Below are 23,382 nucleotides of genomic sequence, written 5' to 3' on the forward strand. Positions count from 1 at the left end.
CCAATTACAACCACTCATGATCAGTCAAGCCTGTTCCAGACAACTGGTTAGGAAAATGAAGCACAGTTGTAAATATGTGATAGAAGCTGTAAAGGAACAAGTGAGGTGTGGGTCAGTTGCAATCTTACTGAACCATTGCTTTGTCTCTTCTTCCCTGCTTTTATTGTGCTTTTCATCATCGCACTCTATTTTGCTAACTGGATGCCTGCCATGACAAGCAACATTTAGTCAGCTCAGTGGGTGTTAGGCAATGATACAGCTGACGACTCTTCATATCTTTTTATATCCTTTTGAATTTCCCACCTTTTTTGTCTTCAAGTCTCTACTGGCTCCATTAGGCACCATAAGCCATTATCCACGCTAGACATCTGCATCTCTTCAATTAGTGTTTTTTAATGTTCAGTGCCCAGCCGAAGCCTGCTTGTGCTGTTCTGACATTTTCTTAAAACTCAAATATAGATTGATTTAAGACGAAAGAGTGGTCATTCCTGTCCACTCACTAAAAGTCCACCCTACAGTCCAGTCCAGACTGAACCCAGCGGGAAGAGTTGATGGCGCATGAGCAGTAACGATGTGTTCCTATGCGCCGCAAATCCCGTCACGATCAATTTCTTGAGTTCATTTCCTGATCATAGAATATGGAGAGAAGGTAGCGGCCCTTGAAGCATCACGATTGTGAAGAAAGCTTTATCATGGGTCTACTTTTCTCCAGGTGGAGGGTAAGTGCTGTTGACTTGGCTTTTGGTTTCGGTTGCAGGCAGTGTCAAAGAAGAAAACGTCTCTTCTTAGCTGATGCATGTGTAGATTTTCCACGATCATTGTACAACGATACTTTCTCCTTTCTTGGCAGAAAAAGGAATCGCTTGGAGAAGTGTTAGAATTACTGGAGAAGGTGAGGCTTATGCAAACGTGAAATTTAACTGAACTTTTTGACAGTCAAATCTTAATAAGGGTAATCCACAATTTTGGGCAGTTGATCAAGTGATGGAAATTTCACTATTTGTGTAAAAACATTTGTACAAAGATTTTCTTATTATAACAGCTAGTAACAGCATTCTAATCAGCCTACTATTGTTGCTTTGCGAGGAGATGATCATAAAAGATCGACAAACCGCAAATTCGGTTGAGTTAAATTTTGCAAAAATTTCTTCACGTTTGCTAAAACAGATTTCACAACTTTTTCGACTTGTGCAGACTCGCGTTACTAGCCAAGTCAGTCGATGAGTCTTATTATGATTCTTCTGTAAACACTGGAAGACATATTGGAAACAAGCAGAAGCTTTATAAAGATAACATAACAAAATGGCTTATTTTGCATCTTACAAGAAAATTAACATAAATCATTTTGTTTTATTGAATAATTAATTGTTTCCTTTAATATTTTTGGAAGCAGCTTGTACTGGTGGCTCTGGAGATTATTACTGGTTTTTCTATAAGCGACTCAGAATGCACTAATATCATATTTGAAAGAGATATTTTGAAACCATCATGGTGTCGTGTCTCTGTGCTCTCCATCCAAAAATAATATGCAAGTGGTTCAATGGTCAGATGAGTGTTTGTATGGTCACCTGGGGTTTTAGTTATGAAGGACCACAAAACATAGAAAAATACAAACTTTTTCAATTAAGACTTGGAGGGATTTTATAAAAGGGTTCTGGTAAGCCAAAAAAATTTGACTTCTTTCACAGAATTTTATCATATGACTACTAAGAGTTACCCTGCTGGCAGAGGCGTTTATTTGTTAACTTCCCCTATGGTCCACGTAAAAATAAAGTCCTCTGCGCTCGGCTTGTTAAATCTTCGAGCATGCGCGGCCTGTTGCTTAGAAACAAATTAGTTTCCCAGTAGTACTCGGCTGTTTGTGGGCTCACACTTGGTCTTGCCATATAGCTAAATAGGATGCGTGCGCATAAAAACGTGTTAAAAACAGGTTCTGACCGGTTTTGCAAATCAGATTATCCACAAACTTGGATAATTCCCAGGCGCATGCTCGAAGATGATTTAACAGGCTGATCGCAGAGAACTTTATTTTTTACATGGACCATAGGGGAAGTTAACAAATACACGCCTCTGCCAGCAGGGTAACTAAGAGGTGAACATTTCAAGAAATTTTGTTTCAATCAAAATAGGATGTACTTGTATACAAAATAAGGGCGCACACTGGACAACTGGTTCAAAGATTCTACCCTAAAAACTTCTTTTTTTATTTCTTTGAGACGGAATAAGAAACTCATAATTCATAGAGAAGTGCAACTCTTTTTTCCATTTGTTTTATTTCAAGTAATTGTTGAAATCCACAATTTCAATCCATGTTCTCGGAAAATGCAAGAGAGTCGTGTAAATGCAGGGCTAGGCAGCTTTGTCTTGCCTGGTTCATGACAACTGGTCTAACCTTACACATATCAGCTTTCACTATAGATTTTTTATGGGATTGTATACACAGGGCCAGGTGAGTCATATGATAAATGCTCTTAGACTGATACAGGTCTGATTGAAAATTGTATCATGTTTGTTCATGTCAGCTAGGTCATGAAGTTGTATGTACCCGCATAGTTGCACCTAGTCTAACAGTGCACAAGCTGACTCCATACAGGCAAAAATATTCATTTGATTTTTCACAATCATAGAGCATGATCATTGTTATTATGTCAATTTTTTTCAACTTCATAAGTGCAACAAAAGTTTTAAGTAGTTACCTTGACAATGATGTCACATTAATACCAAAACCTGGGTCAGTTTCTCTATTTTTATTTCTCTATACATTTCAAAACCTCTTAAAAACTCCAGTGATGTATATTTTTTTCAATCTCTACTCAGGATATTGAAGCATTACATTCCAGTCAACAAAGAACAGAAAACCTGAGGAAGAAATTTATAGGTTCTCTCATCCTGTACTCAGTCCTGCTGTATATTGTAGCTGCTCTTGTCTGCTACTTTTATGACTTTCCAAAATCTTGGAAAGCTAAAGCTGTGCGATCCATTCCACTCCTTGTTTTTCCAATTTTGTAAGTATCCACACTTTATTTTGTATTGTAATTTGTTTTTATCAACTGAGTTGATCACTCTTAAGAGATTCTTAAGCGAAGGGTTTGAGTGTTTACCCTTGGTCACTAATTAGTTCTTATTAACTGAGCAGGAGGTCTGTATGGGAGAATCTTGACCGAGGTCGTCAGTACAGACTGAATGCAGTGAGGTCTGTACCAGCAACCGAGGTCAAGATTCTCCCATACAGACCAACCTAGCTTAGTTAATAAGATGTTTATTATATGGCTGTGTCTAGAAAGCAACGGAACATTATATTATTAGTAACTTTTTTTTCTAGACTGGTCTAGATGCCGGTCTAGATGGGAAAATCTAGACCACTTTCAATATTGATTTCAGCCAATCAAATTCGTGAATTCAGTAGTTCCCAGTCCTTGTGAGACAAAGCCATATAATAAGCTCTAAATATAAATACAGTTGAAGCTGTATTAAAAGGCACTTCATTAACCCTTTAACTTCCAAGATCTGCTTGTTAATTCTCCCCTCCAGCTGACACACATTTCTTTGTAAACTGGTTACAAGAATTTGGCATTCAATCAAGGTAACAACTTCCTGATAAGTTTGAGTATTCTCATTACCTGTTTGCTGGATAATGTATGGATATTATAGGGAGAAGTTACATGTTAATCACTTCTGGGAGTTAAAGAGTTAAGTAGTTACCCTGAATTAAGTGGTCAGTTGTCAAAGTCCTGCAATTCTTTCTCCTTGAATCGCATCATTGAATAAAATCTTGCATTCTGATTGGTTAATGAAGCAAGGTATTTCGTGTGGAATTGTGAGTTGAAAACAAGGCTAAGTGATATTGTTTTGCATCTATGTAAACATAACATTTTTAAGTAATACTGTTTCCTTTTTTCACTCATTTTTATTCAATTATGTGATTCAAGGAAAATCCATTACTTCACTCGTGAATTCCTCATTAAATTGCACTGGAAAACCAATATTGCACTCATCACTTTGTGATTCGTGTGATATCGGTTTTCACGTGCAATTTAATGCAGAATTTCCTTGTCAAGTAATGAATTTTCCTATAAAACACTTTAATTTTTACCTCAGTCTGTTAAGCAGTCATGCACCCCTATCAAGTGGTCATTGTCACACTTGACTAAATCCTAACAGCCTGCTTGTATTGTTTTCCACCTGTAAATAACAGTCACTTAAAGCAATACTACTCAAAGAGAATTTAATCCTTGTTTATCTCCCAAAATCAATGCTAGTAGAAATTTTTGTGCAAGTTTTTGTACATTTTGCATTAAATGGCTCTTTTTATACCGTAATTTCCGGCCATTTAACCGCATGGCTGATTACCTGCACCGGCTGATTATTGCATATATGGTGAAAAAAAAAAGTCAACAGATTACCCGTACTGGTGGATAACCTGCATGTTATGTTATTCAATTTTTTGGTGGCAAAAATGTGACATTAAGGTGATAAATTTCAGTCTTTCAAAAGTTGTCTGAGCTAACTTTTGAAAACTTGGAAGCTTCTTTGTCGAGTTTAAAGGTCAAAGAAATTCAGATGCATGTACAATTCTGTGTCTGTGTCTTTTAAGTGTGAAATTAGTGAAGTTTCACCCTTATTACTTTCAATATTCCATTGATGCATGTGGGCTTTCAAACTACTGTCAGCAATTTCTCTCTTAAATTTGAAAATTCTCATTAGCTCAAGCTAGTGTTAACTGGAAATTTGTTCCTTATGCACCGGATATTGTTGGATCATTTTTGTCACCATCAAGGTTTTGTTTACATGTGTGCTGATAAAAAAACTTGTTCATCTCACAGCTAATTGTGCATGGAATAAACTCAAGTTGGCATCATGTTTTCGTGCCACTTTGTGGCACTCTTAATACAATAAAATTTATTTGATAGGTGGAAATGCTGGTTGGTGAGAATTTTTTTCAACTCAACCACCAGTAGACTTTAAAATTGCCACTTAACTGTACTTCCCTATTACCTGCAGTGGCATGTGTTTATGCAAAATCAATAGATTAACTGTGGGTAAATGGCCAAAAATTATGATTATAATACCTCTTAACTAAGGAACTAGTATTGTGATGAAACTGTATTGAGTAGTAACCTCCCAATTCCTTAATACAGGATCAACTGTACTCTAATTACACACCTAACTTAATGTTATTATCAATGCTAGGATCCTGTGCATGTAACCATGATAATGGTTAGCTGACACTTACCCATAATTCCAAAGGAATTCCATCTAGGTTTCCAGAATATGTTTGCTGAACTATGATGTCACCTGTGACAAGCTTTGAACATTTCCCTTCTTTTTTTCAGAGTGTATTTGCTGAAGAGAGTGCTTCATTACATTTTTGTTCAAAGAATTAGTAAGAATGGTAAGGAACTCACTATTTTGTATGTCTAATATATTTTAAGGCCAATGAAGAAATGATTTGATCCTTAGAAAAGTATGCAATTTCTACTTTATACCTAATAGATTCATAACTATGCAATCTTGATCTTTTTATATCTCTGAGGGACAGTTTAAGTTGTGAGAAGTTTTGGTTAAGTTCAAGAACAGTATTACACAATTGACAATGCATCACAAAATGGATTAGGGGACTGACTATGTTACTTTGCTGTTTGCCATCAAAAAGTTTCAGAATTTATAAAGGTACTTGGTTCCAAATGAATAATCCAAAACCAAGGTCATGCTTGCTGGTCTCTTAAAAATTGTCAAACATAGGTTCTTTATAAATTTTTAGTGCCTAAAATGTGTTTTTTTTTTTTTTTCCAAAACCAATTTAGTTTGTAACTTTTTTCATTTTCAGCAAGAAGGCTGGAAGAGTTAAAAGACAAGAAGAGACAAGTTGTAAGTAAAATACACGTTTTTATTTTACTTTTGAACATAATCTTAGGATATGTGGCTTCTGTTTGCCTTTGGTCTTTGTTTTTTTTAAGCCTTTTTAGATAATTACAGCTTGTTTTGTTTATTACATTTGGCTAATTTGTGTGAACTTTTAGCTTGAGGAAGTAAAGGAAAAAGAGACGTACAAAACAGCTAAAGATTTGCTGGATAAGTATGACCCTAATTCTGAAGTGGTTAAGGTGAGATGAAGTATTTCTTTTTTTTTTTTTAAATTTAATTACAAAAAGTAAATACAAAACAATACTACTTACAGATATGAAGTATCTCGTTATGGTATAAACAAAGATTAAATTATATTGTAACTGTAACAGTGTCAATCTCGGTATCACAAAAAGATGCCCAATTTTTTTTTTTTTTTTTCGATAAGCTGTCATAATTTTTGTGACAATACCTGATTTTAACACTTTGTTTTGCTTTATCTGCCTGTAAGTAAAAAAAACATAGTAAGAAATAATTGGATATTTTGAAGGGAACACACAAATTCTAAGCCACTGCAGAGAAATGTCATCTTTACTCTGTGTGTACAACTTTCGTCACTACCTCTGTTTGCTACTAGCAAAGGAAAAAAACAACTTTGAAACTCTCTTCTTTAAAATTGACTGTGCAGGGTATAACCTGTTTAATTTCTGATGTTGTATATGACTGTTGCAGAGTTGATTTAGGTATGAATAAATAATTTGTGATTCGTATTAAAACCATATTAGAACATGGGACCATCACAAGTAAGAAATTGTGAAATTTGAATTTTACTGATGATTCATTTGTTCAGGTGGAAAGAAAAGAGAAACCCAGTTCAACTCCTGCGCGTGGTGTGCAGAGTCCAAGTGCCTCAATGGGGACAGGTTAGAATTATTACTATACATCTTTAGGTTTTTACCTTGAGTGTGGGCAATTTCAAAAATTGCATCTGCTATTGGTCAAAATTTAAAATATCTGCTATCGCCCTCCCCTCAAATTCATGTACCCTCCCCCTGTCAGTCAAAAATTTAGAATGATTGCTTTAGCATCAGTTTTACAGTTAACATAGTTTAAATGCAGATGTCATATTACATAAAAGGTTTATATCAGGACATAATTTGGAAAATTTCAAAGAGTACCACCCTTTAATTAAGCATGCACCCCCCCTCCCCTCTTGAATAATAAGCACCCTCAATTCTGGGTGCTTAATCAAGGATTTACAGTTAAATGATTAAGGCATTAGCCAAAGAGTAGAGCTGTGGGTGGTTTTCTTTCTTTGCATTTAGAATCAATGAAGTGAGACTCTGTTAGACAAACCAGTGTGGGAATGGGTCACTGTAACCCTTCGCACCCCAACGCAATATTCATATTCTCCTCACTTATCTCCTTAAATTTCTTATGGTATGGGCAAGGAGAATTTGTTTGACAATCAGTATGTAGCTTCTTGAATTGGTGATCATTTCCTTTTTTCTTATAAATGACCCTTCTATTTAGTTCAAGAGGGAAACTGCAATGAGAATTTAGAAGCCGGTAACTCTTTAGGAATAGAGGGTTATAAACTCTTTGTGATGAGAACTATTATTTTCCTAGAATTGAGACAGAGGAATATCTTGCCTAAGGGTGAAAGTCCAGAGGCTCCATTACAACGTACCATCTCTGAGCCCTCTTTAGCAGAGTCCCCTGGCCAGATAAACCAATCAGAGGACAGAAAAAATTCTAATCAGACACCAGTAGAGCCACGGAAATCCAGTAGTCTCATGAATATTCCCTCAAACTCATCTGGTTAGTCTTGTGCTTTGCAGAAATTGTTACAATTTTAAAATTTTGTATCGCGTAATTTGATGTTCTCACAGGTGTTACTGGGTATTGCTGCTTTGTGATTGAAGAGGCCCCTTAAGAAGTGAAGAAGGGAGTTTTGTTTTACCTTTACTTGCTACTGTACAGTCAAAGAGGAAGAGATTAACTTGCTTTTTGATAGAACTTTGGTAAAAAAGCACTCAACTTCCCATGCAATTGTGCAACATCTTTAGTAATAATATAGTAATATAGTTTATATCTGACCACTTGCAGCCCAGAGGCTGAATTACGGGTGCAGTGTAAGGTCGAGAACAGACGTCAGCATATCAGGCGCCTCTGGCAGCCGCTTCAGTCTATCGATCTCACCTTCCCACCCATCCCACCCCAGGGGAGGACATCCATCACAATCTCGTGTGTGGGAAATTAACGTCTCCTACCCCAACCCTGCAGGAGACAGGACCTCCATTTATTCGTCCCTATCCGAGAAGACTAGAATATCTAACCATTTCTTGATGTTATAGAAAGGTAGAAAATTCTTCTCAATTATTTTAAGACCTTGAGTGTTGGTCGGGCCGGGGCTCGAACCCTCGACCTCCCACACAACAGTCCAGCGCACTATCCATTGAGCTAACCGGGAGGCGGTTTGTGATTAACTGTTTATAAATGATTTGTTGAACTGTTTATAAATGATTTGTTCAACAATCCTAACCAATGTCAGTCATCTCCTGGTGACCTTCCTTTTGCCTTTCACATCCCTTGAATTGGAACTGGCATTGACCTCTACCCTTTGACTTTCCAGGTGCAGCATCTCCATTGTCCCCTGGCACACCCCACAGAGTTGTCTCTCCTGTTCCCATGCCGAGACCTGCTCAACCAATCCTACCAAGAGAACGAACTGCTATGGATAAAGTAAGTTCCATTGTCTGATGATGATAATAATGATAATAATAATAATAATAATAATAATAATAATAATAATAATAATAATAATAATAATAATAATAATAATAATAGTGATAGCAATGATTAAGCAGTGGACAATTCACGAGGTGGCTCTTCCTGTCCACTGTTTCCAGGCTGAATTGGAATTTGGAATGTTGGTTTTTGCGGAGGGAGGAAAACTGGAGGACCCGGAGGTGAACCCTTGGGGCAACGACAAGAACCCAACAACAAACTCAACACCCATGTGACACCAGGTCCGGGAGTCAAACCTGGGCCACAGTGGTGGGAGGCGAGTGCTCTCACCACTGTGCCATCCCAGCTCCATGTTTTAAGTCTCAAACAATTTTGATATTTTATTACCATTTTTAGCCTTAACCCCTTCTACCCTAAAATCCAGATGCATATTCTTCATACTGTTCCCTATATATTTTCTAAGGTGATGAAAGGATAATTTGCTGAATAATCAAGAGCTTCTTCAATTGTGATCATTTCCTTTATTCTCATGACCTTTATGTTTGATTCAGGGGGGGGGGGGGAATATACTGTTTGGGGTGAAAGTGTTAATGATGTCTTACATTGGCAATGGAACTTTTTTTTTACTTTCAGTTGGTGGAATATCTTGTTGGTGATGGACCAAACAACAGATATGCTCTGATATGCAGTCAATGCTGCTCTCACAATGGAATGGCCCTGAAAGAAGAGTTTGAATATACAGGTAAACTGTTAACTTGATCTACAACTCCTTGAGGGGACACTCATTAATTTTCTACACAGATGCACTGTTGAGTCCCTTAGAGAAAAAGTTCTAATCCTAAGAAATGATTAACTTGTAACTTCTCCTTGAAGTATCTTTATATTATCCAGAAAACAGGTAATGAGAATACTGAAGCCTATCAGGTAGGAGTTATCTTGATCTAACAACAAGTTCGAATAAGTAAAGACCTGTTAAAACATTTTACAGTAAAAATCTGCAATAAAATTAGGAAAACATTACATGACATTTCCAGAACGTTATTATCAAGTGAAAATGAAATAACAAAACTAAGATATAATTATATAGATGAGAAAATGAATAAATTAAGAGTCATTGATAGTCAAACAAAGAGCTTAGCCTTAATGGAGTCACTCTGGGTGTTTAAATTAGGTCTTGGTGTTCTTATGTACAACATTTTGTTGACCAGGCAATCCTAGGCTCTTTGTTTGACTATCAATGACTCTTAATTTATTCATTTTCTTAGTTTTGTTATTTCATTCTCACTTGATAACGACATTCTGGAAATGTCGGAACATTGTGTAATGTTTTCCAATATTTTATCGCAGATTTTTATTGTAAAATGTGATAACAAATTCTCATAACTAATTTGCAAGGTAATGTGTGGCAGCTAGAGGGCAGAATTAACAATCAGATCTTGGTAGTTAAAGGGTTAAAAGTATCCAGGACACTAGTAACATATGAACTCAGATTATGAGGTACTCCCACAAATTCAAATCAGCTCAGTGACCATCCAGCTGAAGCTTGAACCCACACATCCCAACCTGGATTCCAGCACTTTGGTGACTGGGCTGCTGTGTCTCCCTTCTATTTTAGACAAGGTGCATTTTGCTGAGTGCTCTTTGTGTTATCTTAACAACCAGCCTTCAGATGCTGCTACTGTTACCACCTCAACCCAGCAAAGAAACATCGTCCCACTGCTCCAAAACTGGACTATGATACATGGACATCTCCAAGACAAACCTCTGGGCAGGGCACAGGGATGCGCCACAGGAAACCCACAAATTCAGTGCAGGCCATGTTAGAGAAAACGAATGGTTGGTGTCAGACAATTACTTTCCCATACTTTTGTTGGGAGAATGTTTTAGAAATGTCATGTGGTGCCTAAATTGTCATGTCCTGATTTCTCTTAGCAAGCATGGTGTCACTTGAGAAGGATACATTTTTCTCTACTTTTTGCCATCATCATAGCACTATTCAGGCTCTTCAAACTTCACATTAAATAATTTTGTATGTTTTAGTTACACAAAAGGGAGATGAGCCCAGTTCTGTGAAGGAGGAAGATGTATTGAATGGTGATGATGCTGCAGTGGAGAACATCGAAGGCAAAATGCAGAGTGAACAGAAAATTGATGAGAGAGATGCCGGTGAGTTTTTACAAGATTGAAACTTAACTTGTCCCTCTCTAGTGACTGGAAGTTCTCGTAGGAACTAACCTTGTGTTTCTCTGTGGAAGAGGTTGAACAAATTGGAAGAAAAAGGCGTAAATTTTCCCAAATTTGTTTCTTATTGAGTTCTACAGAAAGGAGCTACACATTAGATGATTGATACATACATAATTTGCAGTAAATGTCTTTGGCATTTTATTTTTTAGCTTTTTATATAGGAGCTTATTTTTGAAAGGTTTGTGGACACTTTGCAAAATGGGCAACTTTGGAAATTTTTCAAGCCACATGGCAAATCCCTTTTCCAAACTCTGAACTTGAATCAAAAACCAAATGAAATTTACCTAGGAACACCTTTTAAGTTTAAAACAACTTGTAAAACTTGCTACTTAAGTTGTTAGGTCTACTTCATTTGCTGTTAGCTCCTATTTGCTTTTCTCTAGTTCTATTCTGGTGTATTTGGAGTTACAGCTTAGGTTTAAGTTATTTTAATTACCAAGGGCAGTTCTTGCACCCGACTACTTATGTAACAAGTTACAAAAACGCACCACCATACATGATCAAGCCACGCGGCATAGCAACAAACTTCAGATCCCTTTTTGTAAGTCGGCGAACGGTCAACAAACCTTTGCCTATAGAGCAGTTTCACTATTAAATTCCCTGAGTAGTGATGTAGTGAACTGCCTTCAGCAAGGTCACGGAAACATTCTTTGAAGGACTCCCTAAGAGGGGCACATTAATAGTCTTTGTATGAGACCCATTGGACATAAAAAAAAAATTATATATTTATTTTTCATTTTTATTACCCTATTTGAAGTTGTTCAGTTGTGATTGTAAATTGTCTACCATTGTAAATAGTTGCTAAAAAGCCGGTACAGGAGTAATTATTTAAGTTCATTCATTCATTCATTCATTCATTCATTCATGTAGCAGCTTTATACTAATGTTCATCAAAATTAGTTTCCTCTCATTAAGGTGCTTGTTCCCTGGTTACTATTTCAGTTAGCTGGGGCACAGGTGTGACTCAGACCCAGGTTAACATAGTGAATTCAACAAAGTTATAAGATGGCAAGTTGAACCTTTGTACTGTTTGTTATCTCTTATTACCATTTTGTTTTTGTTTTTGTAGAGACCACAAACAGCTCAGAAAACAACTTGCAAGAAAAGGACTGTGACCAGGAAAATTAAGATGTTGTATGCAGTTGTTGCCATGGATGGTTACAGTTTTGTTTTGTTTGGTACAAAGTTATTTTAAATTATTGTGTAAAATGAGCAGTAACAAGGTTGTTATGGAGCCTGGAATAGGGATGGCAGTTTAGTGTGAAATGCATTGAAGTCATTTACAATTTAATTCCAAAGGCCCCCACTGTAAGTTAGTCTAGACCATGAGAAGCTGAAGAATGTGTAGTCTCAGATTTTTTGTGGATGGCATATTTATTATGACGATTGATGAGGAATTCTCTCTTTTCTCTTATGATGGTGGTGTTAGATATCCCGTGAGATTAATTTATTGAGAGAAGAAATGACACTTATAACGGTAAAAGTAAAGGGACCATAGGATACTTGGTAGTTTTGAGTAGAAGTGTTGAAGTGTACTGTTCTAAATCCCTTCTTTCAATGTCAGTACCTAACTGTCAACTGTTTTAGATTTAACACCAAATTCTTAGAGCTAGAATTATAAGGAATGTATGGCAGACAGTGCAGAGAATTGATATTCTAATCTTTGGAGTGGAAGAGTTAACACAGCTTCAAATGCACACCTGGTCACATTGTGTTCCCTTAATTTATGAACCCAAGAATAATGTTGACAGATGGATCAAATTGAGAGTTACCGAGAAGTAGAAATTTTTTGTTATGCATAATACTATATTTATAATTTATTTTCAGCAAACAGTGCTGCATAACAAATTTTAACTCAGCGATAAGTTGACATTACAGTTGCATGAGACAAGTGGAAATAAAGCTTAAATTTTGAAAGATTAATGATGAGATCAATTTTTTGTAAAAACTTGTATTGTGTCCTAGTTACTATGGTTGTGCAACACATGGAAAGGGGCACATCCATTTTTTGTTCTCGGCAATCTTGAGTGTAGCATCAAATTTTTCTAGGGGGAAAAATCAGTGACACTTCCTGTAAGGGAGGAGAAAGAATTCCCCAGTGGCAGGGGGGGTAGGGGGGCTAGCCCTTCAGTAAATTTTTACAGAAATTCAGGCCTTGAGATTAGAGAGGTTTCAGGTCTAGAGAGGTATTTACTCAGAAATGTTAGACTCTAAAGTTATTATGTGCCTGGGTTATTGTGTAGTGTACTTGGGCAAGACATTACTCCCACAGTGCCTCTTTAACATAAGAAATTCCAACAAGCACCCACTCCTCCCTATGTCAAACTGACAATAGCATTAACCGTTTATCCCCTATTGTCAGGGACTTAACAATACAATATTCTTTATTTAACGAAGGTGACGTAATTAACCCAATGAGTTATCTAACTTACAGCCTTCACAACACTACAAACCCACCATCCCACCCCAGGGGAGGACATCCATCACACAGTAATCTCATGTGTGGGAAATTAACGTTTCCAACCCCAACCCTGCAGGAGACGGGACCTCCATTTATTCCTCCCCATCCGAGAAGACTAGAATATCTAACCATTTCTTGATGTTATAGAAAGATAGAAAATTCTGTAAGGTGGTCATTTCATTCATTCTCATGAGCCTAATGTTTGATTCAAGGGTGACTTTGTAAGGAGAAATTAGAAGACAGTCACTGTTAGGGGTTAATGATTAAGAAAAAATAAAACTGAAAATAGTATTAAGAGAAAATAAAACTGACTGAATTGTTGTCCTCAATACTGAAAAAGGTGAGGAACTACCCTGAGAAAAGGTAATGAAAAATGAGTGAGCCATCTTTGCAATCTCTCTTCATACACTCTTGTGAACTTGATCAAGAAATGAATTCTCAGGTATTCTAGAGCTTAATAAATTGTTTTATACCAAATGTTTATTTTGCATATTTCACTGATTCCCCCCTCCCCCCCCCCCCCATTTTTTTAATATCACTACCTCTGGTTTAAGGAAAATTTTAATAGAATTCAAATTTAAAATAAAAATGAAGTACTCTAATCTGGGCAGGAAAGATGAAAACAGACTTTACTTGTCAAAAACGATTCGTGCTTTAGCTGTCTGGAAAAATTCTTAATTTGAATTTTTAAGGAAATATCTGTCGTAAAAAAGGAGAGAAAACACAGGGAACAAAGCGAGTTTAGGTAATTGTCAGTATTAAGAAAGAAGCCAATGAAGAAAGATAGAAAGTGAAGATTGAGGGTTTTTCATTGTTGATCCTGTCAGCATCACAGGTGGTCCCTGCAATTTTAGGGACAAAAAATGAAATGATAACAGGTAATTATGAAAGCACGCACATACACTGAGCCCAAAAACTTATTTCTCTTAAGACCAAAATTGTCCAAAATGTTTCCAAATCTAGAAAGAGTTCCATTTATAGTTTTAAAGTAAAAAAAAAAAAAAAAAAAAGAGAAAAATAAACCCAAAGATATTTCTCAAACCAGGAGAATTTTTTTTCTCCTTAAAAAAAATTATACGCATACATTCAACAGTGAAAAGTTCCGGTTGTGAATGATATTAAATAATTTTTTTGCTACAGCCTCCGGAATAACAAAGGGTCATCTATAAAATCGTGAAACTTAAAACGAAAAAAAATTAAGTAATATTTTTAACATTCACCTCGTTTTTTTGCTTTTCCGGTCGCCATCAAGTTACAAACGAACTGACGTAAGGGAGAAGTAAATAAATTGCTTCCTTCCCGGAAAAAAAAATATTCACGTTGAAGCCTATTTCCTCGTTTTTGAGGAGATTCACGCAATATGTAATCCCTCTTTATATTTTTTCTCTTTTTAAACGGCATAAATTTAAACTATGATCGATAAAAGAAATACATAGGTGTCCATTGCATTTTCAGTTATTTCCCGCCATATTTCCCATGCTGTTTACTTTCTAGCTATCAATCATAGCTGTCGTTGCTATGACAATAGCAATTTTGGGTCTCGTTCCCCTTAAATCTCACTTCTGATTGGCTGTTGTTCAAGTCTCGTTGTCGCAGTTGCAAAATGGCGTCTTCTTGAATGTGACCCGCCCCAGAGCCCATGGCTGAAAAAAACACCAACATGGAGTGGGGCCTCTCGCGCGAATATCTCGCCGTTATCTTGACGAACTTCGTTGCTCTCGGAACTTGCAGAAACCATCACAATTCCTCTTTCCAGTGCATCGAATTAACGAAAAAATGCCTTCATCTTGGGCCTGGAATAAAAGCATTTATGTTTTCTGTGTCTCGAGCAAGGTGTCATTCAATACGGTTTGGTGTACCAAAAAAGGGCGCTTATAGGGTGTGTGATTTTCTCATTCGCTCGTCACCGAGTGGTCGGCAGTCCAACGCAAGCCACGATGGCGATCGCATAGGAATCGCATGAAAGAACGGGCTCATACGCTCGATTTTAGTTGTTCTCTGAACGAAGAAACACTCCATTTATCTTTATGGAGGAAATACAAACTAAACCTAGTGTTTTGAAGTTCGAAACGAGCAGTTTCAACGCAAGTACGTGCAAGCATTGTTTGTATAAACTAGTCGTACGGAAAATTGTATGCATATTTTAGCGGTCCTTTCACGTCTGAGTCTTGTTCGAAAGGAACCTTTTCTTCGTTGTTCAAAAACGCCGAAATTAGTATTTCGCTTCAATTTCGAAGGCCATCTTGTTGTTTTTAGGGAATGGCGGAGAAATCGAGTAATTTTCTCTATTTGGGATATTGAAAATCATTTATTTGCGATTAATATTCGATAGGTCTTGTTACTAATCTTTTTCGAAATTTATTCCTTTCGTTGTAGATGTTGATGCCAAGAAAGAGCAAGCAAAGACGGCAAACGTTATGTTCGAAGGAAAGAACATTCATTCTTCGCCGTTGGATGGAAAACTTCTTTGTAGCTACAGTGAAAAGCTTTGTAAGCAAAGGAGGTTAAATGGCTACGCGTTTTGTATTCGTCATGTGTTAGAGGATAAAAATGCCCCGTTTAAACAATGTCAGTTTGTGGCAAAATACAACGGACATCAGTGTACAAATCCTATACCGTCTGCTGAGGATAGAATGTGAGTTTGTGATATTTTTTCTTTTCTTTTTCTCCTCTGTGAATATCATTCTTCTCTTGATCGCTTCCGCGCTTCACTTTGATGTTCAAAGCGATGTTGATAATGCTTTTGATGATAAATCGCTTCGAATTTTCGCTCAAACTCGTACTTTGTGTTCTTTTTACCCTTTCAGATACTGCAATAGTCATTTGCAAGTTTTAGGAATCGTTCCCAAGAAAAATCGACGGAAAAAACCTGGCGAAGGAGTTGAGTGCGAGGCGAATTCATCTTCTTCGACAACAGAATGTAAAGTAAGGACAGATGTTTTGGCGACTCCAGCGACGAACATGTCTTCGATCCCTACTCAACTATTTCCTTATCGTTCGAAAAAGCCTAAAAACCAACCGCAGAAGAAAATTTACGCAAAAAGTCCAGCGATAGAAGAATTGAGAGCGAGTAGGAGAAAATGGCAGAAAGACAGAGCGGATTTATTTAAGATTTATGGTAAGTATTAATACAAAAATTTTGCATCCTTGTGCTTTCGATGGAAGCATAAAGCGATTTCGTGTTTTTTGAACAAAATACACGTACTTTATGGCACCTCGATAATCTGGAGCATGAACTATCGAGTTACAAAAACAAGAATTTAAATTTCCGTGAGATATTTTTTTTGCTGCACGTTAGAAAACTCGTTGTCCAAAAATACGATTCAGTTTAGTTGTCACCATTTCGTTTTCCTCATTAGACCTATTGGCATCAACTTATTTCCTCAACCTTTGAGATGGATGAACGAGATTCAGCCCTCTCTTGATTGCCAATCGATCGTGTTCGTCTCTTTTTTGGGAAAAAAAATCCTAAAAATCTCCTGTTATTTTAGTTTCACAATTTTACTGAAAATGTTTTGATCATTGGTATATCCACCAGTTTTCCTGCCACGTTTCCCGATTTTAAAGAGACGAATTATTGGGGGGCAGAGTTACTATTATTTTCAAATTTATTGTGGTGTGATCGATTCCTATTTATTTGGAAAAAGTTCAGTTGTGATTGTCACGAGATAATCCAAGTTTAAAAGTGAAAGTAGCGTGTATGTCAGGTTTAAAAAATACTTGAAATCATGTGATTTACCTCAGAAAGATAGATATTTATGGAAGTTTGATATAGAACAATTTCACATAAAGTTCTCTTGGCTTGAATGATTACAACTGAAAATTTTAAATTTCTCAGAGACGTACAGTGTATAGGATGTTGATTTAACAAGTTGAGAGGTTTTATCAAAAGTCTGGTGTGGCTTGACTATCTTACTGTGTCCATATGAATGAAAAGCTGTGGGAGATATTTTCCCATAGAATTAGTTGTGAGTTATCTGGGAGCTTTTAAAGTTTCAGTCCGTTTCCCTTTATCTCCTTGGAAATGTTTCTTGAGTTTGGCCTTATTATTTCTTCACGTGTAGTCCAATGATAAATTCCATTTGGATATCACTGTACAGTTTTCCGTGGTCGAAATTGACAGAAATTGGTTCAGTTGAGACAAAATTCTTTATACTGATGGAAGAGAAAATTATCCCAGTGGCTCTGCATCATTTTTAATGCCCAAACACTTGGAAATTAGCAACATTGGTGGAAAGAAATAAGTATGACTGATGGTGACAGAAATTTCTAGAGTATGACTGGAAATTTTTGCCTTTATTTGAATGTAGTTTTTGTAATCAGAGTCTTCCCATCTATGAATCCATTTATTAGGTGCATCTTGTGCTGGAAGCAAACTGTAACTAAATGCTATTCACACAGAGATGCGAATTTAAACACAGGCATGCTGTTATGACTGTTATGGTGTCAAAGGCATCTATTTTACTAAGGGCTACTGGTGATGCAACAGCTCTCAGCTGGTGAATATTTGATTCAAATCGAGCAGGGGTTTCATGAATGTTTTCAGTAGGAGGGCAACTGGTTTTCATAGGCGGGCAAAACTGTCTGAACTGAACTTCGTTGTATGATAAACTTTCTTCCAGATTGTCAAACCAGGAGGGCAAAACTGTCTTCATGTCCTCCCTCGTCAATTTTCCTGGAGCCCGGCCCTTAATGAAACCCCTGATTGAGTACATTTCTCAGATCAGTATAATGGCTTTCACTGTAAAAGCTGTTCATTCTGTAGTATGATTAAAGGGGGTGAATTTATAAAGAACTTGTGGTGCTGTGTCAATGAAGGTATTGCAAGATACTTTTGTTTTATCAACTGAGTGGGTAAAGTAAATTAGCCACTGTAAAGAGATTCTAAAGCCAAAGTTTCTATCATTAGCCCTTTTCAGAGCAAATTCTGCGCTTTGGCTACCTTTTAGCATTGTTAGCTCAACTGTTTGCATGTTAGAGTGGTCTACATTGTTCAGTACAATGATCTAGGACTATTTTATGCCCTAATTTTGTTTGGCATAGGGTTTTAAGCCCTGCTTACGACTCATGATTTCCAGATTACAGCATTCCTTATCCAATGTTTTGCCTAAGCCAATCACCATTAAGGCAGGGCCAGTAACACTTATTCACTTAACTTGGTTGTGAAAAAGATTTCCTCATGAATATATTCAGCTTTCTCATAAAGCTTCAAGCCATTGAATTTCTTTTTTTCTGTCTGGGGAAATAGGCTTTTGCAGAGAGGAGAAAAAGCACTCTTTAATCCAGATTTAATGCCTTTACATAAAAGTTTAAGATCATAGTTAATCCAGCACATATTACATCACCTGTACATCATCAACATTCAAGTGGATTATAAAAATATTTGGTTATCCAGTCTAAAGCAGAGGAATTGTGCACGCTAGTGGCAGAATTCTTTGATCTCTGACACTTGGTAAACTCCCTGCCAGTAATTCTTCAATGTTTTAGTGCAAGTGTATTTTTGTCTTCAGATATTGAGAGTTCTGATGGTGATAGTTCCAGTGAAGGTGATGATATGCCCTGGCAGCAAATGTGGCTCTCTTGTGATAGTGATCTTGATTATGAAGCTCTTAGAAAGGAAAACAACTGGTTAGTCAGCTTTGTTTGTTTTTGTTTTTTTTCCTGACAGTTGAGAATGTTTGCCATGTCTAACAAACACCAGAACATATCACAAAGAATTATGTCCCACTTCATCATAGCAATAATTGTTTGCCTGTGCTGCAGATTATTGATTGTTTTCGGAGAAGGGTATTTTTCTGAACAGTTTCAATCTTCTTTACTTTTCGCTATGTAATTTAATTTTTTACAATAGTGGCTCCCTCAAATTTTTGTTACTCCATTCTTTTTAGCCTCAGTGCTGATATTAGAACTGCTAAGATTTCAAGACTGAGTAGCCAACTACGACGTCAACTTCACCAACTCAGAAGAACACTGCGAACACGGCGCCATCAATACAAAGATCTAATGGCATCTGGTAGTGTTCTGGTGAAGGCTGTCCAGAGTAACAGCTCAGCCTGTGTGGATTCCCTTCTTGAAAATAGCAAAAAGATGTGGAAAACAAGGTGAGATGTTTCACTGAATTCCAAGAAATTAATTTCCCCGCGTTTCATGTTACCTAGTGAATTTGCCCTGGATATGAAGCTATGATCTGGAAGATGTACTTACTCAGTAGGTAGTGTGCTGGAAACTCTAAATTTAGAAGTAAGGGTGTAAGCCATTGTCTTGTCTCTATGTCGTGTTCTTGGGCAAGACGCTCTCTCCTCAAATTGCCTTCCGCTGTAAAGGATTATAAATGTCAGAGGAACTCAAATCAGGAGTTAGGTAACCTGCTATTTATCAGCTTCCTATTTAGGAAGGAAGGAAGGTAAACCTAATGGCTCAATGCCTTTGAAACAGTTGTAAGGGTTGGACACACAGGCTACTTTATATCTAAACCAGACTTTACCTTTACTTAGCTATTACAAAGAAAAAAGAAAATTAAAGAAGTAAACCCAACTCTATTAACTCTCAAGAGTGACCAAGACAGAATTTCTCCTTACAATATCAATTCAACATCAAGCAAAAAAGAGACAAGAATATATAAAAATATCAGTTAGGGGCTCATTTGCTGATCCAATACCAAATTCTCAGAAATAACATCAAAAGAATTGTAGCACAGAGAGCAGGGAGAATTAGAAATGAGATCGTGGGAGTGAAAGGGTTTCCCCTTTAATTGAACATGTATTTTTTTTTCCATAGACCAAGACCTGCTAGATGTTATGTGAAAACATGTGCATTCACTCAAGATGATGTACAATGTAACAAGAAAGCCTTCCCATATACTAAGTTTTGCAAGGATCGTATCCTTTTCACATAAGTCATGTTTTGGCATTACTTTTTTTGTGAGCTATATATCTTGAAGAATTGACTTTTTATGGAAATCGTTTGATTGACACTTGGAAATTAATTATATTTATGTACATTAATCTTTTCTTTGGAGTTTGTGTCTTTGACAGAATCAAAATTTGTAGATATAATGAATGACTCTATGCAAGTATTATATGCCCAGTGCACTGCCAAGTGGCCTGGTGGCCTCCAGTGTTCTGTGCCAGTCTTTGATGTTATTCATGAGCGCCCTCTCTGTGATGAACATGCTAGGAAAAAGGTTAGAAGCTGTCTCCATTAGTTTAGAAACTGGAATTACAGTGTACAACAAAAGATTATGCCATCTTCAGTTAAAAGATGTTGCAGCTCTAAAATTTGTTTTTATCCCCTCAGCCACCATTTGTGCAATCTTTAGAAAAACTGTGAGCACTTTCTATTTGATTCTGATTAGTAACTGACCAGTTACAATTAAGTAGAAGACATGTCAACAATTCTCAAAACCAAAATGATTACAGTTGTAATTTTTGTGAGGCTCACTGTAGTTTATGTGAGTGATACAACCTACTTCCTGTCGTTTCACCAATGCAGTTACCCATGTCAGGTAAATCAGAAGCTAATGGGGTGTGGTGTACAAACATCATGAGTGTTCTACAACCTCTAGGTGGATTAAAACTCCAGTAAACTGATAAAGAGGGCAGTATATTGTTTTTTTTTTTTTTTAATACCTATGTGTAGAAGGGTACATGCCTAACAGGGTCAACCTGTTCAGCCCTTTAATGTTTGCTTTCATTATGGTTTTGAATGAGATTGTGACAGTGAGGCTCTACATGTCATTTTTTCATTTTTCTACATGTACTTAGTATTTGATGCTTTTCTTTTGTTGCAGGCCAAATGTCAAGAGGCTCAAGCCCAGGCTCAGGCAGCTGCAGCGGCAGTCAAGTCCTCTCCAGGAGCAACAAAGCCTCCTCCAAAGAAACAGCGGCGGAAACCACAGCCAAAAGCCTCATTACCTCAAAAGGTGCCCAAGCCAACTAAAAAACCAGCCAATAGAAAACCAGGCATGCCAAGAGCAAGCAAACTAAGATCAATTAAGACATCAAACAATTCAATAAGACCTATTGGTTTGGACAATTCATTTAGTCCAGACAATTCGTCTGATATGTTATCCCCAGATATAAGTTTATCATTGTCATCAGACTACTCACATGGAAGTGGAGCTTCTCCTATGTCACCTGCCCTTGACGACTTTCAGCAGTATGACTCATCCATGTTTGAATCAGAACAACAGGAGGAGATGCTCCTCAGCGGCCTTGATAATGAGGAAAGGGAACATGATATCCTTAGTGGAAATTTTCCAACTGTTTCTAATGGTAATTCTCCCATTAAAAGTCTGTATTCTGCGAAAGGCAAAGAATGTGGTGTTGGGCACTCTGTTCCGGCATCAGTGATCACACACACCCCAGGATTGTTAAACAGCAGTGGTTTTCTTGGCACAGGTCAAGATGATTCTTGTTTGTCTGAATCTGTAACAAAGTCATCACCGCTTAATAGCAGAAGTAAACCAAACAAGGTCTCTAACGTGAGAGACTCGAAGAAGTTAGTTCATGCAAGTACTGCTTCTCACCCATGCCCAGACATTATATCACCAATCATTCATCAGAACAGTATCAAAAAGGAGAATAACAAGATCAAAGAACTTGCTCTTAATAAGGACCCTATGTTTTCTCCCCCGCATGGACTTCTAGGAAGCAATGATTTGAAATCTCACAGCAATGGAGTGAATTCAGATCATCTTCATTCTCCCCCCATGACAATGGATAACATCCTTTCTCCTACACAACGAAGCTGGTCTGCAATAGTTAGTAACACCTCTCCAGCTTCATCATCGTTTACATCACCTCTTAATTCCACTCAAACAGGATTGACTAGACTTGTTTCACCACCTTTCTCTCCTCCATCAGTGTCTCCTCACATCTCTCCTCACACATCACTTGGAAGTGTCTTTACCTTTGACAGACCTACACATTTTCAGCAGTCGCATATGACGTCACCCACCCTGAGTCCTGCGAGCCCTTCATTCCTCCAAGGACAATTGAAACAGACAGGAGCACGTTTTCCAAGGCACAATGAAATTGACCATTCTGACGATCCTTTTCTTTTTGATGACAGAGACCAAACTCTATTTGGCGGAACATTTAATCAGAATCATGACACAACCTTGGGTGATCTGCGGTTAAGATAAAGGGCTTGAAACTTGCTATTTTCATCCCTGGAGGACAAGCAGAGCTTTTTTTTTTTTATTGCTATACCTGCATCAAGTGGTTTCTTATCTCAGCCTATAAGTAGCAGGACTGATGATTATTGGGGTATCCCAGGTATTTATGTTGAGCTTATGCAGTGCCACTTCAGCCTTATAAATGACATAAACAGTACTGCAAATCAGGAATTCATTGGTTTCTTCAGAAAGATTTCCAGAGTATAAACCTTTCAGTCAACATTACTTCATTGAGTACCATTAAATAAACTAACAATACCAGCATGTTGACGATGCTGTTTTATGTATATAAGGAAATTATTGTAAATATTACTCCACAGCCATGTGGTTGGTGTATCTGAGATACACCATGTCAGATGCAAAAGACAGCTCAGTTGCATTTTCAGGCCTGTTGTTCTGTCCAAGATGCACTATTTTACTTTACTTGTGCAAAGATTTGGAGGTTGGTGTATTTGAGTTGTGGCAAACTGTGCCCTATTTCTTTTGCCTGTTGAAAATTGTAACCTGTTGACTCCTGATTTTGTGTTCTCCATGTAATTCATGAATGAATTCTTATTTAAGTTTCACTCCCAAATTTTCTTTATGTCGTGTAAGGAAGAGAAGGAGCCATGCATTTAGACGAACAATATTTCCCCCCAAAATTGTCCTAAACGGCACTAAGTAGAACACATAGGGAAAAACATATCCTATTTACATGACAATTATAAGAGAAGCAAAAGTAGGAGTTAGTGGAGTTCATGTCAACTGAGTGTCAACGGTAATCCAGAATTGATTGATCTTCTCAATTTGTGCTACTCTCTTAACCAACCAGATGCAAAACTAAAACAAAGCCAAGCTGAAACAAATCATAATTTTGTTGCTGGCAACTTCTCTTACTTGTTTGTTGGCATGGTTTTACCCTGAG

General features: G+C 37.1%; 2 protein-coding genes and 1 long non-coding RNA gene across 7 annotated transcripts in view; 2 read left to right on the forward strand and 1 right to left on the reverse strand.

Annotated features, from left to right (window-relative positions):
- The first annotated feature begins 562 nt into the window (after positions 1 to 562).
- On the forward strand, positions 563 to 12,762 carry LOC111323524 (endoplasmic reticulum junction formation protein lunapark-A). Of its 3 annotated transcripts, none has more exons than XM_088740203.1 (13): positions 564 to 719; positions 851 to 892; positions 2,818 to 3,005; positions 5,334 to 5,392; positions 5,828 to 5,868; positions 6,021 to 6,104; positions 6,695 to 6,767; positions 7,474 to 7,665; positions 8,480 to 8,589; positions 9,229 to 9,337; positions 10,258 to 10,431; positions 10,636 to 10,761; positions 11,909 to 12,762. In XM_088740203.1, exons 1-13 carry the CDS (start codon positions 693 to 695, stop codon positions 11,965 to 11,967), a joined length of 1,284 nt encoding a protein of 427 aa, XP_088596329.1. In that variant the 5' UTR covers positions 564 to 692; the 3' UTR covers positions 11,968 to 12,762. The 3 variants fall into 3 exon arrangements, with proteins under 3 accessions (XP_088596331.1, XP_088596329.1, XP_088596330.1); XM_088740204.1 differs by lacking the exon at positions 564 to 719 and adding an exon at positions 3,532 to 3,583; XM_088740205.1 differs by lacking the exon at positions 11,909 to 12,762 and having other exon boundaries at positions 563 to 719; positions 10,211 to 10,431.
- Positions 12,763 to 13,845: 1,083 nt separating this feature from the next.
- LOC148718392 (uncharacterized) lies at positions 13,846 to 14,780 on the reverse strand. The gene is made up of 2 exons (XR_015993653.1): positions 14,521 to 14,780; positions 13,846 to 14,142 (listed from the first exon to the last, which is right to left on the reverse strand). It is a non-coding gene; the product is annotated as an uncharacterized LOC148718392 (long non-coding RNA).
- Positions 14,781 to 14,937: 157 nt separating this feature from the next.
- Positions 14,938 to 23,382, forward strand: part of LOC111323463 (uncharacterized) — a 9,574-nt gene continuing 1,129 nt past the window's right edge. The window contains exons 1-8 of one of the 3 annotated variants that reach the window (XM_022926812.2): positions 14,938 to 15,388; positions 15,677 to 15,935; positions 16,108 to 16,418; positions 18,811 to 18,928; positions 19,189 to 19,401; positions 20,078 to 20,178; positions 20,350 to 20,483; positions 21,090 to 23,382. The exon at positions 21,090 to 23,382 is cut by the window's right edge and continues 1,129 nt beyond it. In XM_022926812.2, coding sequence (XP_022782547.2) covers positions 15,328 to 15,388; positions 15,677 to 15,935; positions 16,108 to 16,418; positions 18,811 to 18,928; positions 19,189 to 19,401; positions 20,078 to 20,178; positions 20,350 to 20,483; positions 21,090 to 22,445 — 2,553 coding nt within the window. In that variant the 5' untranslated portion in view covers positions 14,938 to 15,327 and the 3' untranslated portion in view covers positions 22,446 to 23,382. Of the gene's footprint in view, positions 15,389 to 15,423; positions 15,576 to 15,676; positions 15,936 to 16,107; positions 16,419 to 18,810; positions 18,929 to 19,188; positions 19,402 to 20,077; positions 20,179 to 20,349; positions 20,484 to 21,089 lie in introns of those variants that run through there. The other 2 variants (XM_088740206.1, XM_022926813.2) reach the window with 2 other exon arrangements.

Source organism: Stylophora pistillata, chromosome 12 (assembly GCF_964205215.1).
Source record: "Stylophora pistillata chromosome 12, jaStyPist1.2, whole genome shotgun sequence".
NCBI classification, from domain to species: domain Eukaryota; kingdom Metazoa; phylum Cnidaria; class Anthozoa; order Scleractinia; family Pocilloporidae; genus Stylophora; species Stylophora pistillata.

Excerpts from the sequence above, each read along its gene's own strand:
- LOC111323524 (XM_088740203.1), top strand. The coding sequence starts at position 693 with ATGGGTCTACTTTTCTCCAGGTGGAGG. Across the intron at positions 893-2,817 it reads TGTTAGAATTACTGGAGAAG|GATATTGAAGCATTACATTC; the intron begins GTGAGGCTTATG and ends ATCTCTACTCAG. Across the intron at positions 5,869-6,020 it reads AAGACAAGAAGAGACAAGTT|CTTGAGGAAGTAAAGGAAAA; the intron begins GTAAGTAAAATA and ends GTGAACTTTTAG.